This window comes from Coregonus lavaretus (genome assembly GCF_964263955.1).
Source record: "Coregonus lavaretus genome assembly, chromosome: 31".
NCBI classification, from domain to species: Eukaryota; Metazoa; Chordata; class Actinopteri; order Salmoniformes; family Salmonidae; genus Coregonus; species Coregonus lavaretus.
Genome location: NC_140018.1, coordinates 19190250 through 19208090, shown reverse-complemented (window position 1 = coordinate 19208090; position 17841 = coordinate 19190250). Strand labels below are relative to the sequence as shown.

At 43.6% G+C, this 17841-nt stretch overlaps 1 protein-coding gene across 1 annotated transcript in view; it reads right to left on the bottom strand.

Moving 5' to 3' along the window:
- LOC311106983 (CD2-associated protein-like) overlaps nt 1–17841 on the bottom strand; it is a 94043-nt gene that overhangs the window by 37242 nt on the left and 38960 nt on the right. Inside the window, exons 3-10 of the mRNA XM_084149402.1 lie at nt 13683–13860; nt 12653–12753; nt 12141–12261; nt 11628–11815; nt 7276–7363; nt 6784–6878; nt 5346–5444; nt 3582–3638 (exon numbers count right to left, since the gene is read on the bottom strand). Coding sequence (XP_084005528.1) covers nt 3582–3638; nt 5346–5444; nt 6784–6878; nt 7276–7363; nt 11628–11815; nt 12141–12261; nt 12653–12753; nt 13683–13860 — 927 coding nt within the window. The remainder of the gene's footprint in view (nt 1–3581; nt 3639–5345; nt 5445–6783; nt 6879–7275; nt 7364–11627; nt 11816–12140; nt 12262–12652; nt 12754–13682; nt 13861–17841) is intronic.

Sequence of the window (17841 nt, the reverse complement as noted above, 5' to 3'; positions counted from 1 at the left end):
ATCAGTTTCTTTAAATTCTTCCCAATTCATGGTATCATTTCTGCATGACTTCTGTAATACATTTGAACATGCTTAGGCTTTATTCTTACCTGATACCTTTCCAATTGAAACTGTATATCAATAGAAACACAGGGCTTCCTTACTGGAAGGTCATGTGCCAGAGATGCAGATGTCACGACAGCTGTTCCAGGGAGCCAGCCTGAGCAATGCACTGGGCCGAATCACTGATCTACAAATCACCTTGATCCTTAGATAGAAAGATTAACGAATCTGCACAGTGCCTTGCTCAGGCCCATCAGTGTGTCAGCGCTGAGGAGGAGTGATGCCAGGCATATAATGCGGAGCATGAATCAGAAGCGAAACACATGCTCCAAATGAATACAACAAGCAATTATGCTCAGTTTCCTTGAATAACCTACACTGATCTTAATCTTGCTCATCTTAAAATGTGCTCTAATGTTTGTCCTATGGAATTACACTAAGTCCTTAATAGGTGATGCCAAGCAGTAAGACACTGCAGTACTACTGACAGCTTCTAGACAAGAAGTGTGTGCTTCATATTCATAGTCCACATTCAATAGGTTTGTAAGGAAGTCTTCCACAAGCCCAATGGGATCATTCTATTATAGTGTGATGACAACTTCCATGGCAACTTTCCATGTTAAGGCTATACCTGACAAACTATGGTAGCTACCACCATTATCTAAACGGAGAGCTAAAAGCAGCCACTTGCCATTTCATGTCTTACTTGAGGGGCCCTCATTAGTTTCTGCAGGGTTCAGAAACCATACTGACTGACTGAGTGCTGTAGTCAAGAGGGACCAAAGCACCAACGACCCCAGGGAACGTGGGAAATAATGCAGACGTTTCTTTCTCTCAACCACATTAAAGAGTGAGAGACCGGGGAGATGGAAATAAACTAACGATATTTACTCTATCAACAGCATCAGTGGGACACCTATAAGTGGTGGATTAGGAGGTTTAAAGCTCAGTTGTTCTCCTGTAAGTCAACTTCATGCAGTGATAATAGGATGGATACAGCCACAGGCCACTGCAACATTTCAGATTGATATTGCTCCTTGCCAGCACCACAAAGATGCATACTGGTATGTATCCTGTAACAACCTACACTGGAACAAAAACAATTTAGAAATAGAGAGAGAGATGGAGAGAAAGAGAGAACAAGAATGAAAACAGAGAGGAAGAGAAAGAGCGAAAGAGACTGGCCTGACAACCTCTCTTAATGGAGATCTGTTCATGGCTGCCCTCTACAGAGCATCTAGCAGAACTGAGAACATACACTTCCCATCCCTCCATCTCATGAACATTTGACCGGCGTGTTTCTCAACCATCACATGAGCCAGTGCTCATCACATTCCCTCTGCCTAGGCCAGGGCCTTAAACAAAGGGCAACATTGAGCTCATTTATGGAGTAAAAACTCTCCCAACACTCCATGCCAGAAGGCTGTGCTCCACCACTGTTTCACCCATTGACCTACATGCGGGGAGGCAGAGCAGCGTGTTCTCTCCAGCAGGCCGTAACACGACACAACAACAGCAGCCACTGTGTGGGCCGATGAGGCAACAAGGGCCAGGTCTCTTTGCCATGCCGATGGAACTAGTTCAAGTACCAGGAACTTTATTTACGATTAAAGGAGTCTTTGAGTCTTCTCTGAAATTCAACTTTAACAAATTAAAACAATTTAGCTGGAGGATACTTTTTGGTCAGAAGGAGGCACACAATTGATATTGTGCACTTCTCTTTGAACAGAACAGCTGTGAGTAATGTTCCCTCTAAGATGTGTGCGTGCTTGGGCGCAGCTTCCCCAGGACTGCCTCACAGATGAAATACCAGCATGCAAAAGAGATGCACGAGATTGAACTTCACTCAACTTTAGTAGTTTGCCCCGTTAGTTTACATTATCAACGTTTCCCTCTAATGTGGGAATTGTGATCGAATCAACATAATATTAGCCCCTTTCAATGCAACATACCGAAACAAATCTAACTAAACAAGACTTAGTCTGTGATTTTGTTTTAGGCAGAGTGCATCGTCTGAGGATTCTATTGACAGCGCAAAGCATGTAGCCACGTGTGCACATTTGTTCATATTCTATGCTAGTTAATAGCCCAGTTATAGCTCATTTCTGGTCAGCAATGGGGTGTGATTGCTGCCTACAAGAGCACAAAACATGTACATTTCTAGCCATCCTTGAAAATCGAGTCAGGTAAAAAGCTTTTTTATGTCTTAAAGGGGCAGTGTTGTATTTTGAGACAGGCTTGAATAAGCTAAGAAGCCAATAGGCAGAGGTTAGCAGTCATTCATTTTTGTCTGATTTTGCTATGATAATGGTATGGGGATAATAATTCATGTTATTTTGTAAAGTGGTTTCAAACAACACAATACAACATTTTAAGTCACCTCCTTGTCTGTGTGGCTAAACAGGTTAATGTCAAGCCCTGCATTTTTTCAAAAGTCTCATTGAATGTAGGCTACATTGAACACCATACATTGGTTACTACTGTAGGCTGTATCATAGAACAGCTTTTTCAATAGATATTTACATGTAAAAATGTTATTGGATGCATTTTCTCCATTGTTTCTGATGGTATGCCACTCTGGTAGACTTATATCAGGGATAGGCAACTGGAGGTCCCTTTTGTAGGCCCGCCCAAAAAATACATATATTTTTTGGAACTCACTCGAGGTCTCAACTTCCTGTTGAGAGTTAGAATAGTCGAATACACAACATGCAAATTCGAAATTTGGTGGTGCATCAGCAGTTTTTCTCTCTCAATTAACCCATGTCAGCTAAACTTAGTTTAGATTGGTAAGTTAGTCTAGACATCTAAACTTGTAGTAATAATGGTTGAACTACCGACCGGGGGCCCCCACTGATTTTGTTAGGCCATCTCACTCCGATATCAAAAACGGCAAACATTTCTCTCCACCCTATGACAAAATCTGTAGAATTGCAGGAAATTAGCTGTAAAACTGCAAAACAATTGCTCTGCCCCATGGCAAAATGATTAGAAAATGCATGAAATGAGTTATAAAATTGCTAAATCTTATCTCTATGCCCCATGGCAAAATGTGTAGAGGGGGCCCCTAAAATGTTTTGATTGCAAGGTGCGGGGGGCCCCCAAAAGGCTAGGGCTCTGACAGCATGTGTGGGTATGGATGTGGGTACGCAGACCCGCGAGCCACTGTGGCCCCTCATGTTAAGGTCAGATTTTATGCGGCCCACACCCCTATCAAAGTTGCAGACATAAAATTTGCTCAGTGCCGAACATTTTTTGAAGGAACATTGGCTGTGAGGGGTCTTCGCTAGAGACAAGATTAAAACTGTTAGAGCTCAGTAACTATTATGTTTCAGTCTAAAGTGAGTGATGACTTACAGAGACCCCTGACAAAGACCACACATTACGGTGGGTCCAATATGACCAGTCAGCAGAACATTCCCAGGCTACCACTCTCATCATAACTGTGTTTTATATCAATGGAAGAGGCCCATATGAATTATGTGAGCATACACCAACACTATGCACTTTAACACAAGCATGTGGACAGCCCAGCGTACCTCTTCTGCTTCCTGCTTGGGAGACATTTTGACTGATCCTCTTGATGTGGGAGCTGGCTGCAACATGAAGACAGTTTATTTAAAAAATATACACTGCTCAAAAAAATAAAGGGAACACTTAAACAACACAATGTAACTTCAAGTCAATCACACTTCTGTGAAATCAAACTGTACACTTAGGAAGCAACACTGATTGACAATAAATGTCACATGCTGTTGTGCAAATGGAATAGACAACAGGTGGAAATTATAGGCACCCCCAATAAAGAAGTGGTTCTGCAGGTGGTGACCACAGACCACTTCTCAGTTCCTATGCTTCCTGGCTGATGTTTTGGTCACTTTTGTGGTAGCATGAGACGGAGTCTACAACCCACACAAGTGGCTCAGGTAGTGCAGCTCATCCAGGATGGCACATCAATGCGAGCTGTGGTAAGAAGGTTTGCTGTGTCTGTCAGCGTAGTGTCCAGAGCATGGAGGCGCTACCAGGAGACAGGCCAGTACATCAGGAGACGTGGAGGAGGTCGTAGGAGGGCAACAACCCAGCAGCAGGACTGCTACCTCCGCCTTTGTGCATGGAGGAGCAGGAGGAGCACTGCCAGAGCCCTGCAAAATGACCTCCAGAAGGCCACAAATGTGCATGTGTCTGCTCAAATGGTCAGAAACAGACTCCATGAGGGTGGTATGAGGGCCCGACATCCACAGGTGGGGGTTGTGCTTACAGCCCAACACCGTGCAGGACGTTTGGCATTTGCCAGAGAACACCAAGATTGGCAAATTCGCCACTGGCGCCCTGTGCTCTTCACAGATGAAAGCAGGTTCACACTGAGCACATGTGACAGACGTGACAGAGTCTGGAGACGCCGTGGAGAACGTTCTGCTGCCTGCAACATCCTCCAGCATGACCGGTTTGGCGGTGGGTCAGTCATGGTGTGGGGTGGCATTTCTTTGGGGGGCCGCACAGCCCTCCATGTGCTCGCCAGAGGTAGCCTGACTGCCATTAGGTACTGAGATGAGATCCTCAGACCCCTTGTGAGACCATATGCTGGTGCGGTTGGCCCTGGGTTCCTCCTAATGCAAGACAATGCTAGACCTCATGTGGCTGGAGTGTGTCAGCAGTTCCTGCAAGAGGAAGGCATTGAGATGCTATGGACTGGCCCGCCCGTTCCCCAGACCTGAATCCAATTGAGCACATCTGGGACATCATGTCTCGCTCCATCCACCAACGCCACGTTGCACCACAGACTGTCCAGGAGTTGGCGGATGCTTTAGTCCAGGTCTGGGAGGAGATCCCTCAGGAGACCATCCGCCACCTCATCAGGAGCATGCCCAGGCGTTGTAGGGAGGTCATACAGGCACATGGAGGCCACACACACTACTGAGCCTCATTTTGACTTTTTGACTTTTAAGGACATTACATCAAAGTTGGATCAGCCTGTAGTGTGGTTTTCCACTTTAATTTTGAGGGTGACTCCAAATCCAGACCTCCATGGGTTGATCAATTTGATTTCCATTGATCATTTGTGTGATTTTGTTGTCAGCACATTCAACTATGTAAAGAAAAAAGTATTTAATAAGATTATTTCATTCATACAGATCTAGGATGTGTTGTTTAAGTGTTCACTATATTTTTTTGAGCAGTGTATGTATGTTTTTATAACTAAACATGTATGATCCTTAGACAAATGACTGACTTTACACATAGGCTACTAGGGGACACAAGGAAACACATATGGGTTCTGACGTTCACTACCACTTTTATCTTACCTCTTTGTCTTCATCTGACATAACAGTCACAAAGTTGTCAGGAAAGACCCCCTCTTTACCTCCGACCTCCCCTCTCCACCACCCCGGCTCCCCCGTGTCCTGAAACATAACAAGAACTGTATTGGTAAACCACTTTTCAAACATAATGATGAAAAGGCTAAGATAAAAGCACAGAACATCATAATACAGACAGTTGGTAGACAGGAGTCTGAGAAACGTTCTAAATGTCTGCATCAGGCCATTTTGTAATCAAAACAAATTCTCCATCTCCTCTGAATAGACAATGATGACCTTGATTCAATATAATCAGCTTAGATCAGCTTCAGAGCTGATAAAAGGCATCTCCACAGCCTCACTTCATGTTAGATGCAGCATTCACATATGCAGCGTTTACTGTGAATGCAGTCTCCGCGAACGCAGAAACATTGCCTTTAGATTTCAAATCAAGCTGAATGCAGCCCTTGAACTTGAACATAAATCTGCTTAATGGACACTAGATGGCGCTTAAACATCATGATTTACCCACAGCGAAACATGTACTGTCATAATGTGTCTGCCTTAAATAACAAACCATGATTAGAGAGACACATAACCTCTTAATGGTAACTCAACCTCTCCAGACAGACTAGCATTATGTCTTGACCGCGTTCCCAGTCAGGGCATTAATGCTTTTCTTCAGGGTGTGAAATTCAACAGGGACCCAAGTCCCCAGTCTCTGGCCAACATCAAGTAAAGCTAACTTCCATAGATCACCTACTTGCTATGACGACAGCTTCCTCTCATCATGCTGCTTCCAAAACACAGCAGGGTGCTCGTTGGTGATGAGCATCGTGTTTAGTGGGCATTTTGAGATCATTTTGAAATGGAAAGGTACTACCTGAACTGGTCCAATAAGAGGATCACTCATTTTATTTTTCTGATTCAAAATGTTGTCGTGCCTACTGCAAACTACCCAGGTGTACCTACATCCCAATACAAAGCATTAGGACTAAATACTAAAATCTGTCCCTGGGGTCCTGGTCCAGTTCTTGCTCACAACATTCACCTACGTCACTAGGGAAGAACAGGGTTGGAGAGTGTGCAGTAAGATGGATGAGCACAATCAGTACGACTACACCTGGGTCTGGTCTGGGGGTGACATTAACACACTGAAGACCACGGTCTGGGAAGAACCATGTTGACCAGGACCAAATAAATCATGTTTATATGTGGCACATTTGCCAGGCTTAAAGTGTAGACACAGGGCTGGGAACAAGCCTATAGATCCTCTACTTACCTCTCTCCCTTACAAGATGGACAGTTATGTAGTCTGTTTGAAAACATTTTGACTAGCAAATGGAGACTGTTGAAGTAGTAGCAGTAGTAGTAGCTTTAAGCTTTTCCACTGAGTATAGGCTAGGGCCACGGGTTTGTTGCTGGTCAGGGTGGCTTTACTTACCTTACTCAATATCTGTATGACGTCACCCTCTTTCAGTGTCAGCTCGTCTTCGTTTGTGGACTCAAAAGAAAAGGTGGCCTTGCAGTATTCTTTTACTGGGGAAAGAGGAACAACACTCTTGTTGAGAAATGGAGTCATTGACAAACAAACCACACACACAGAATACATGAACACCAGTTAAGTAATGGATGTGATACGTTTTTTCCTAGTGATACCATTACCATTGGCTAATCCTAACACTGCAATTGGCTTTAAAAGTTGAACGCTTAGCTATGTAGCAACTGTGTGATTGTAGTTACACATTCTCCCACAATATATACCCCTTGAACCTACCCTCAATGTAAGAACAACATGTAAGAAACACAATAAAACACCATAAATGTTGTGTTATGATGATCAAGTGTAATGTCTGAGAACACAACACTAGATTACATTTTGCATAAAACAGTCACTTCTAATTATAAACACTGGGACCTTTACCCTCTCCCTTACCTTTTGCTTTGCTGTCCCCCTCTGCTTTCTGGGAGTCTGTCGTGATGGAATGGGCGGGCTTTGCGGCAGATGGTAATGATGGGATTGGCTAAAATGAAGCAAACCACAGATGGATTTACTGACATGATTAGATGCACAGCGCAATGCCCAGATGGTTTCCACCACATTCCTGACCGGAATGAACACAGAGCCATCAACGGACTCACTGATTGGTCAACAGACAGTGTGTCAGTCAGCGTGCAGGTCAGTGTTTGTGAAGAGTTTGCCAGTCTACTACAGAGTATGTCACATGGGTTAAAAGAGTTAGACCAACATCAGAAAGCTTGGGATGGCAAAGAATCGACATGGAACAGCAAGCCTTTGTTAGTTACGGAGCGAGCAGAGAGACAAGTGGTAGAGCCAGGCAGGCCTAAGGTAGTCTGTGTTTTGTCTCGGCTGAGAGGAATGTCCTATGGATTGAGAGCAACAAGCCGTTGAGTCACGAGAAGAGAGAGAGAGCAGAGAGAGAGAGAGTGAAAGAGAGAGAAAGAGAAAGAGAGAGAGAGAGGAGATGCATCTACTGATGGAGTGACTGAACGACAGCGTAATGGAATATGCCATGTTGTAAGCTGTGGGACGAAGACTGAACCAAGGCTGCCATGACAAAGGAGGGGGAGGAGGAGAAAGAGAGAAGAGTTTCAGAGGGGGTTAAATGGATGCTAGAAATCGTCAACTGAAACCTACAGTGTGCTATTAGCGGGACTATTAATTCAGTTATCACTATTAATGCAAATAAAGGATGTCGCAAATTAATCTGGATGTGCTGCTGCAGTTTGTCTGTAAACACAGACAAACTCCCTCAGAAACTCCCTCAGAAACACACTGAAATACTCTATTTTTTTTTTTTTTGTCATTTAGCAGACGCTCTTATCCAGAGCGACTTACAGGAGCAATTAGGGTTAAGTGCCTTGCTCAAGGGCACATCGACAGATTTTTCACCTAGTTGGCTCGGGGATTAGAACCAGCGACCTTTCGGTTACTGGCACAACGCTCTTACCCACTAAGCTACCTGCCGCCCTACATGACCAAAAGTATGTGGACACCTGTTCGTTGAACATCTCATTCCAATATCATAGGCATTAATATGGAGTTGGTCCCCCCTTTGCTGCTATAACATCCTCCACTCTTCTGGGAAGGCTTTCAACTAGATGTTGGAACATTGCTGCGGGGACTTGCATCCACTCAGCCACAAGAGCATTAGTGAGGTCGGGCACTGATATTGGGTGATTAGGCCTGGCTCACAGTCGGCGTTTCAATTAATCTCAAAGGTGTTCGATGGGGTTGAGGTCAGGCCTCTGTGCAGGCCAGTCAAGTTCTTCCACACCAATCTTGACAAACCATTTCTGTATGTCACGCTAAAACAGGAAAGGGCCTTCCCCAAACTGTTGCCACAAAGTTGGAAGCACAGAATCGTCTAGAATGTAATTGTATGCTGTAGCGTTAAGATTTCCCTTTACTGGAACTAAGGGCCCAAACTAGCCCAAACCATGAAAAACAGCCCCAGACCATTATTCCTCATCCACCAAACTTTACACTTGGCACTATGCATTGGGGCAGGTAGCGTTGTCCTGGCATCCGCCAAACCCAGATTAATCCGTTGGACTGCCAGATGATGAAGCATGATTTATCACTCCAGAGAACGTGTTTCCACTGCTCCAGAGTCCAATGGCAGCGAGCTTTACACCACTCCAGTCGACACTTGGCATTGCTCATGGTGATCTTAGGCTTGTGTGCGGCTGCTCGGCCATGGAAACCCATTTCATGAAGCTCCCAACGAACAGTTATTGTGCTAAAGTTTGGAACTCGGTAGTGAGTGTTGCAACCGAGGACAGAGGATATTTATGCGCTACGTGCTTCAGCACTCGGTGGTCCCATTCTGTGAGCTTATGTGGCCTACCACTTCGCGGCTGAGCCGTTGTTGCTCCTAGATGTTTCCACTTCACAATAACAGCACTTACAGTTGACTGGGGCAGCTCTAGCAGGGCAGAAATTTGAAGAAATGACTTGTTGGAAAGGTGGCATCCTATGACGGTGCCACGTTGAAAGTCACTGAGCTCTTTAGTAAGGTCATTCTACTGCCAATGTTTGTCTATGGAGATTGCATGGATGTGTGCTCGATTTTATAAACCTGTCAGCAGCGGGTGTGGCTGACATAGACGAATCCACTAATTTGAAAGGGTGTCCACATACTTTTGTATATACAGTTGAAGTTTACATACACTCAATTAGTATTTGGTAGCATTGCCTTTAAATTGTTTAACTTGGGTCAAACATTTCGGGTAGCCTTCCACAAGCTTCCCACAATAAGTTGGGTGCATTTTGGCCCATTCCTCCTGACAGAGCTGGTGTAACTGAGTCAGGTTTGTAGGCCTCCTTGCTCGCACATGCTTTTTCAGTTCTGCCCACAAATGTTCTATAGGATTGAGGTCAGGGCTTTGTGATGGCCACTCCAATACCTTGACTTTGTTGTCCTTAAGCCATTTTGCCACAACTTTGGAAGTATGCTTGGGGTCATTGTCCATTTGGAAAACCCATTTGCGACCAAGCTTTAACTTTCTGACTGATGTCTTGAGATGTTGCTTCAATATATCCACATACATTTTCCTTCCTCATGATGCCATCTATTTTGTGAAGTGCACCAGTCCCTCCTGCAGCAAAGCACCACCACAGCATGATGCTGCCACCCCCGTGCTTCACGGTTGGGATGGTGTTCTTCGGCTTGCAAGCACCCCCCCTTTTCCTCCAAACATAACGATGGTCATTATGGCCAAATAGTTATATTTTTGTTTCATCAGACCAGAGGACATTTCTCCAAAAAGTACGATCTTTGTCCCCATGTGCAGTTGCAAACCGTAGTCTGGCTTTTTTATGGCGGTTTTGGAGCAGTGGCTTCTTCCTTGCTGAGTGGCCGTTCAGGTTATGTCGATATAGGACTTGTTTTACTGTGGATATAGATACTTTTGTACCCATTTCCTCCAGCATCTTCACAAGGTCCTTTGCTGTTGTTCTGGGATTTATTTGCACTTTTCGCACCAAAGTACGTTCATCTCCAGGAGACAGAACGCGTCTCCTTCCTGAGCGGTACGATGTACTATTGTTTGTACAGATGAACGCAGTACCTTCAGGCGTTTGGAAAATGCTCCCAAGGATGAACCAGACTTGTGGAGGTCTACAATTTTTTTTCTGAGATCTTGGCTGATTTCTTTTGATTTTCCCATGATGTCAAGCAAAGAGGCACTGCGTTTGAAGGTAGGCCTTGAAATACATCCACAGGTACACCTCCAATTGACTCAAATTATGTCAATTAGCCTATCAGAAGCTTCTAAACCCATGACATCATTTTCTGGAATTTTCCAAGCTGTTTAAAGACACCGTCAACTTTGTGTATGTAAACTTCTGACCCAATTGTGATACAGTGAATTATATGTGAAATAATCTGTCTATAAACAATTGTTGGAAAAATTACTTGTGTCATGCACAAAGTAGATGTCCTAACCGACTTGCCAAAACTATAGTTTGTTAACAAAAGATTTGTGGAGTGGTTGAAAAACGAGTTTTAATGACTCCAACCTAAGTGTATGTAAACTTCCGACTTCAACTGTATAGTCTATCTCCTAGAAACACTGAAATATCTCCATCAGAAACACACTGAAATAGCTACCTTAGAAACACACTCTGAAATATGTCCCTTAGATATGATGCCAGGAAACTAGGTCAGTTAGAGGGAGCAGGGAAACTGCCTGCCTGCCATCCAAACAATTAGTGAACAAAACAAACCTGAGGATGTGGAAGGGTTGACAAAGAAACCCAACCCACGCTACGCTGCGCCACCTCTCCCAGGACTTAAACAAACACTCAGGGGATTCCAAAAGGCCAGCTACACCTACGATTACTCCTTCATGCAACACTAAACAATACTGACTGTGTAAAAGTGGCTGAACTCAGAATGTTAGCTAACGTAAAACAAGTTCATAAACCAACATTATCCAATGTAAAATTATTTCATACACCAGCATTGGTGTCAATGCAATCCAGTTGGAATACATTTCTGACTTTTGTGATATGATCCTCAGTATCAACATGCTAACATTCCTTACTATTTTTATAGTGTTATGTAACATATGACAGTTGGAAACTTTTTGGACACTTAAAAAGCATGCCCATCTTCCTCTTAATTGTGAATTAGTTCTCAGAGGACTTTGGCCTATTTTAAGGGGAAATATTTGAGCCTTATTGGGACCTGTTGAGGTCCATGACTCCCTGTGAGTGAGTTCTCAGACAGACATCTCTCAGTCCCGGCTCAGCTCACTTACTTTGTCTCTCTTCTCTTCTCCCTCTGCGCTGGGCAGGCGGACCTTCAGCTTGACTGAGCCTTCCTTGAAGATGTCCCCGAAGCCCACCCCCCGGATCTTCTTGGGCTGGGCGATCACTCCGTTGCCTGGAGAGGGGTCGATGGGGGACGTGGGGGTTGGGGGGAGCAGAGCTTCTTTACCGCTACCGTCTGTGGGAAGGACAAAATGTATAATGGAACAAAACAGAAACAAGTACATTTGTATATGTGCATGAGAAGAACACACACACGCTCGCCCACACACACACACACACACAAACACAAACACACACACACACACACACAAACACAGGCACTATAGCCTGTACATATGCACCTGTCACAACAGGTAGGCTATAGGGCTCTCTTATCTAGATACAATAATAGAAACAAAAGCCTGGAGATCCAGCAAATAACCTAAATCCATTAGCAGCTCTAACTTGTTATGACATGCGCTGATTGAACACGAGTCACGCTTTGTTAGCTCCATTATTACCGGTTTCATCTGTTACGTCATCCGTCTCTCCATCTTCGTTCGTCTCAATCTCTTTGACGAAGTTGGAGGGGAACAGTCCTGATTTGCCGTTCATGGTTCCACTCCACCAGCCTTCCTCTACCTGGAACAACCAAACAGAACCCTCTGAATACCTGATGTAAAAATCTAACCACATTAGAATAATATAACATATCATAAATCACCAAGTTACAACATTAGCCTATAGCCTAAGGTTAGTGCTGGGCGATTAGTGCTTTTTGAGGTCGGTTTGATTATTTTTAAAAATAACCTTTATTTCTGTTTTGATTATGTTTTTAAACATGAAATTAATTATGCATTATGTGGGTTGAATGCTGTAACACAGAATAAAACAATTAATAAAAGTCCCATGGTGGTAGTGACTGCCCATTACTGCTTATCACGTATTAACCATCATTTATTCACATGACTTATATTTCAGTTGTTGTGTAAATGGCTCAATATAGGGCAGTGTAATGAAGCACTAGCCTCACCTCCTCATTGATGTCGATGGTATCCCCTATCTTCAGCTCCAGCTCATCCTCGTTCTGGGGCATGTAATCAAACAGCGCCTTGCACTGCCGCTTCTTAGACTCTGCAACAACAACAACAACAACAGACAGGAGCCTGAGAAGGCTAGGAACACCAGTTACATCAGTCCGCTCGCTGCTCAATGGGTCGGCTAAAGCGCAAAAGTCCTGGACGCGCGTGCACGGGTGTTTGTTTATGGTGTGTGTGTATACCCTGGTGTGCCTGAGGGCAGTGTGGGAAGGGTGTCTGGATCCAGGAAGTGGAGGAGGAGAACACTCCCCTCCTGCTAGGAGCACTATGGGACTTTTCAGCAAGGTGATAATGTGGCAGGACACGCCCCTCTGAACAAGCACAGCTGCTGAGTTCTAATAATATCTCCTTTCTTCTGAAGTGTACACTCATTCACTTCTTCCCACAAATCTAAAAGCATTGGATTGGTGGAGGCATGGGCTAGTGAGAGTTTCCTGCAGAGACGAACAGACGATTATCAGAAGTTCGTCATCTCCACTTTAATGCTGCATTTCAATAGGGGCTTGATCTTCAAGTAACCCTGCTCTTGTTGACACATTAATTAAATCAAGTTCTATTCACAAATGTCACACGAGAATGTGTGTATGCTATACAAAGGCTCAATGTGGAAGAAAAGCCTCCATGATTAGCAGACAAACATTCAAATACAGGAGCAGGAAATATATAGGCTATATCCAGTATGCGCCTACAATCTTTTTAATACATTTGACACACTTCAGAGAACAGACAACTGATTTCCTTCCTCCCACAGTGAGATGGAAAACAAGAAATGAAAGCAGTTTATTCTGAGAGTTATATGTGTGGGTTCCCTCTGTGTGCAGCAGGCTTTAGCCTATGGTAGATTAAGTCCACAGAAATGAATGGGTAAGACCCTGGGCATTCTTCCTAGTTTCAGGTAGTGCTTCAGTGGAGACAACATGTGATTCTAAAGATGAAAGCACAGCCAGCACACACACAACTTACTCTTCTTGAGTCCACGGGGCTGTGAGTGTGGCTGGAAGCCCCCAGCTGGGAATCCGTAGGTGCTCATCCTCTGGACCAGGTTGGCCACGTTCCCTGCACTCTTCTCTCTCTGCTGGGGCAGCTCCTCCTCAGCCTCCTCCTTTGTCACGTTCACCTCCTTGGGCTCCTTCTTTACCTCCTGCCACCACACAGACAGCGAGGACAATCATTCATTTCAGCTACATTACAAGAGGATCACCTACCTGTAGGCTACACTGATCTTGCTGATGGAAAAATACTTTGCTTGAAATGACTGATGTGGTTGTCTTAAGCTAATTGATGTAGTTGAATGGAATTACCGGTACTGTAAGTAGCTCTTTTATTTGACTAAAATGTAAATATAGTGCATAGTCACATTATGAAGTTCCCCAATTATGAGAGGGGGCCTGTTGATTTACAGGGTGAGCCCTGCCCTGTCTGCTGTGGCAGCCATCTAACTAGCTAGCCTACTCCTCCTGGGGTAGCTTTTAGATAATGATGCTCTTAAGGCTGCAGGACTCCGCGGAATCATCACATACAGTGCCTTGCCAAAGTATTCATCCCCCTTGGCGTTTTTCCTATTTTGTTGCATTACAACCTGTAATTTAAATTGATTTTTATTTGGATTTCATGTAATGGACATACACAAAATAGTCCAAATTGGTGAAGTGAAATGAAAAAAATAAATAACGGAAAAGTGGTGCGTGCATATGTATTCACCCCCTTTGCTATGAAGCCCCTAAATAAGATCTGGTGCAACCAATTACCTTCAGAAATCACATAATTAGTTAAATAAAGTCCACCTGTGTGCAATCTAAGTGTCACATGATCTCAGTATATCTATACACCTGTTCTGAAAGGCCCCAGAGTCTGCAACACCACTAAGCAAGGGGCACCACCAAGAAACGGCACCATGAATACCAAGGAGCAGATCAGGGTTGGGTTATAAAAAAATATCTGAAACTTTGAACATCCCACGGAGCACCATTAAATCCATTATTAAAAAATGGAAAGAACATGGCACCACAACAAACCTGCCAAAAGAGGGCCACCCACCAAAACTCACAGACCAGGCAAGGAGGGCATTAATCAGAGAGGCAACAAAGAGACCAAAGATAACCCTGAAGGAGCTGCAATGCTCCACAGCGGAGATTGGAGTATCTGTCCATAGGACCACTTTAAGCCGTACACTCCACAGAGCTGGGCTTTACGGAAGAGTGGCCAGAAAAAAGCCATTGCTTAAAGAAAAAAATAAGTAAACACGTTTGGTGTTCGTCAAAAGGCATGTGGGAGACTCCCCAAACATATTGAAGAAGGTACTCTGGTCAGATTAGACTAAAATGTAGCTTTTTGGCCATCAAGGAAAACACTATGTCTGGCGCAAACCCAACACCTCTCAGCACCCCGAGAACACCATCCATGGTGGTGGTAGCATCATGCTGTGGGGATGTTTTTCATCGGCAGGGACTGGGAATCTGGTCAGAATTGAAGGAATGATGGATGGCGCTAAATACAGGGAAATTCTTGAGGGAAACCTGTTTCAGTCTTCCAGAGATTTGAGACTGGGACAGAGGTTCACCTTCCAACAGGACAATGACCCTAAGCATACTGCTAAAGCAACACTCAAGTGGTTTAAGGGGAAACATTTAAATGTCTTGAAATGGCCTAGTCAAAGCACAGACCTTTATCCAATTGAGAATCTGTGGTATGACTTAAAGATTGCTGTACACCAGCGGGAGCAGTTTTGCCTTGAAGAATGGGCAAAAATCCCAGTGGCTAGATGTGCCAAGCTTATAGAGACATACCCCAAGAGACTTGCCGCTGTAATTGTTGCAAAAGGTGGCTCTACAAAGTATTGACTTTGGGGGGGTGAATAGTTATGCACGCTCAAGTTCAGTTTTTTTGTCTTATTTCTTTAAACAAAAAAATATTTTGCATCTTCAAAGTGGTAGGCATGTTGTGTAAATCAAATGATACAAACCCCCCCAAAATCCATTTTAATTCCAGGTTGTAAGGCAAGATAATAGGAAAAATGCCAAGGGGGGTGAATACTTTCGCAAGCCACTGTAACTGGCTCAATGAGATTGTGAGGCTGTCAAGTGGGCACGAGAGATTGGCCTACTGTAGGGAGTTCAGTTCATGAAATTAGTTTGTGAAGGAAGATAAGCCTATTGCCAACAGGACAACGACCCTAAGCACTCAGCTAAGACAACGCAGGAGTGGCTTCGGGACAAGACTCTGAATGTCCTTGAGTGGCTCTGCCAGAGCCCGGACTTGAACCTGATCGAACATCTCTGCAGAACATTTCTAAAAACCTGTTTTTGCTTTGTCATTATGGGGTATTGTGTGTAGATTGATGAGGGGGAAAAAACAACTTAATCCATTTTAGAACAAGGCTGTAACGTAACAAAATGTGAAAATAGTCAAGGGGAATACTTTCCGAATGCACTGTATATTTGAGATGCTTTTCACTTACAGCCACAACTCAATAATCATCTAAGCATATTGTCTTGCGCTCTTCCCAAATAGGCATAGGCTTACAAGCTTGTGATTTGAAACAATCCACAGCTATTAAAAAAAAGAAGCTAATGATCCTTGATTCCTCTGTGGCTAAGTCATGCTTTCTGGTGAAGTATGTCTAATGATTTTATTTGTTTCTGTATAGACAGGAGTAATTATATAATTTTGGCAAATTTATTTCAATTTATTTCCCTAGCCTATTGGACGCGCCACCTATGAAAGACTTCCTCGTGCCATTTCTCTCCTGTTCTTTTCTTATCAACTTTCTTTCATTGTCCAGAAGCCAAAAGGCACAATCCTAGTCATATAGCAAGCCATCCTAGTTGTTGCCTCTTTAGATTCCCCCTCATTCAAAGTTTCTAACAGAGATTTTAATCTCTGTCACATAGGGAACCACTCTCATCAGGTGCACTGTTTAGAATGGTATTTTCCCGCGAATGTTCGAAAATTATGTTTTGATTGGCTGCTTCATTACAGGAGTTGCATGTTCTGTTAAGATGAATGACCATAATCTAAATATGATTTCTGTCATTCTGAGCACTGTGGGTGGATGCCCTAATGGTTACGCACCCAATGCATATGGGTCTGGTACTTTTCTCAAATGGCCTGTAAATTAAAATCTTTCTGGTCACGTTGTCCGGCGCAACACTTTCCTAACGGAAACCCTGCGCCCACACCGGCAGTCATGGGTCATGACCGTTGAGTCATGGTAATCTCCTCCTATGCGCTCTGTACATGGCGCTGATGTATTGGTAGTACCCAACTCGCTAACGACAGTCAGGTCACTAGTGCCCTAGTACTAAGTGCTCTATTGTCCCTCTAATCACTCTGACGTCAATGCACATGCAATCGAAAATCACATCAAACACTTATCAAAACAGTATCATGCCTTTAAAAGTCACCGTTATGCTACATTGTTTGACCCCACTGTGATCGAACAATTTGAAGAAATGCAACAAAAGGTTGAAACTGAGTGTAAAACATGTTTTTTTGTGGATCTTGTTTCAAAGCCAAACACAACGAAATGGACAGCGCTTTCTAAGTTGATGATTAATTCAAAGCATTTAAGATGTCACATGTAGAACACCATATGCATATTAGAGCTTATGCATACACATAGGCCTATATATGAGCCCAAGCCAAAAAAACAACTCCATTAAATAATGATTGTCCCATTATACAATACATAGCCTACTGCATATTACGCACAGCAGATTTTTATTTTTAAGATTTAAGATGTCTTTGGTATATAATTGGTCTAGCCTATAGGCTCCTCCAAAATTATTGCCCTTGAGTGTGGACTGTATTATTATGCATACTGGATGGACTTTCTATCCATGAGTCTGGGAGAGAACGTATAGGCCTAGGTGATGCTGTTGGTTCATTGATAGAGCAGGGCGGCTTACAGAGTATAGTTAGCCTACAATTATAGTGAATTTGTATTTGGTTTTGAATAGCCTAGTAATAGGGCATTTGTTATATTTTCCATAATTAATAGGCTGACATTACCTTCAGCTACAGAATGATGGTTCCCATTAAAAAGAGGATGATCCCAGCTTTCTACTACTACTATATAAAACTCAGCAAAATAAGAAAATTCCCTTTTTCAGGACCCTGTCTT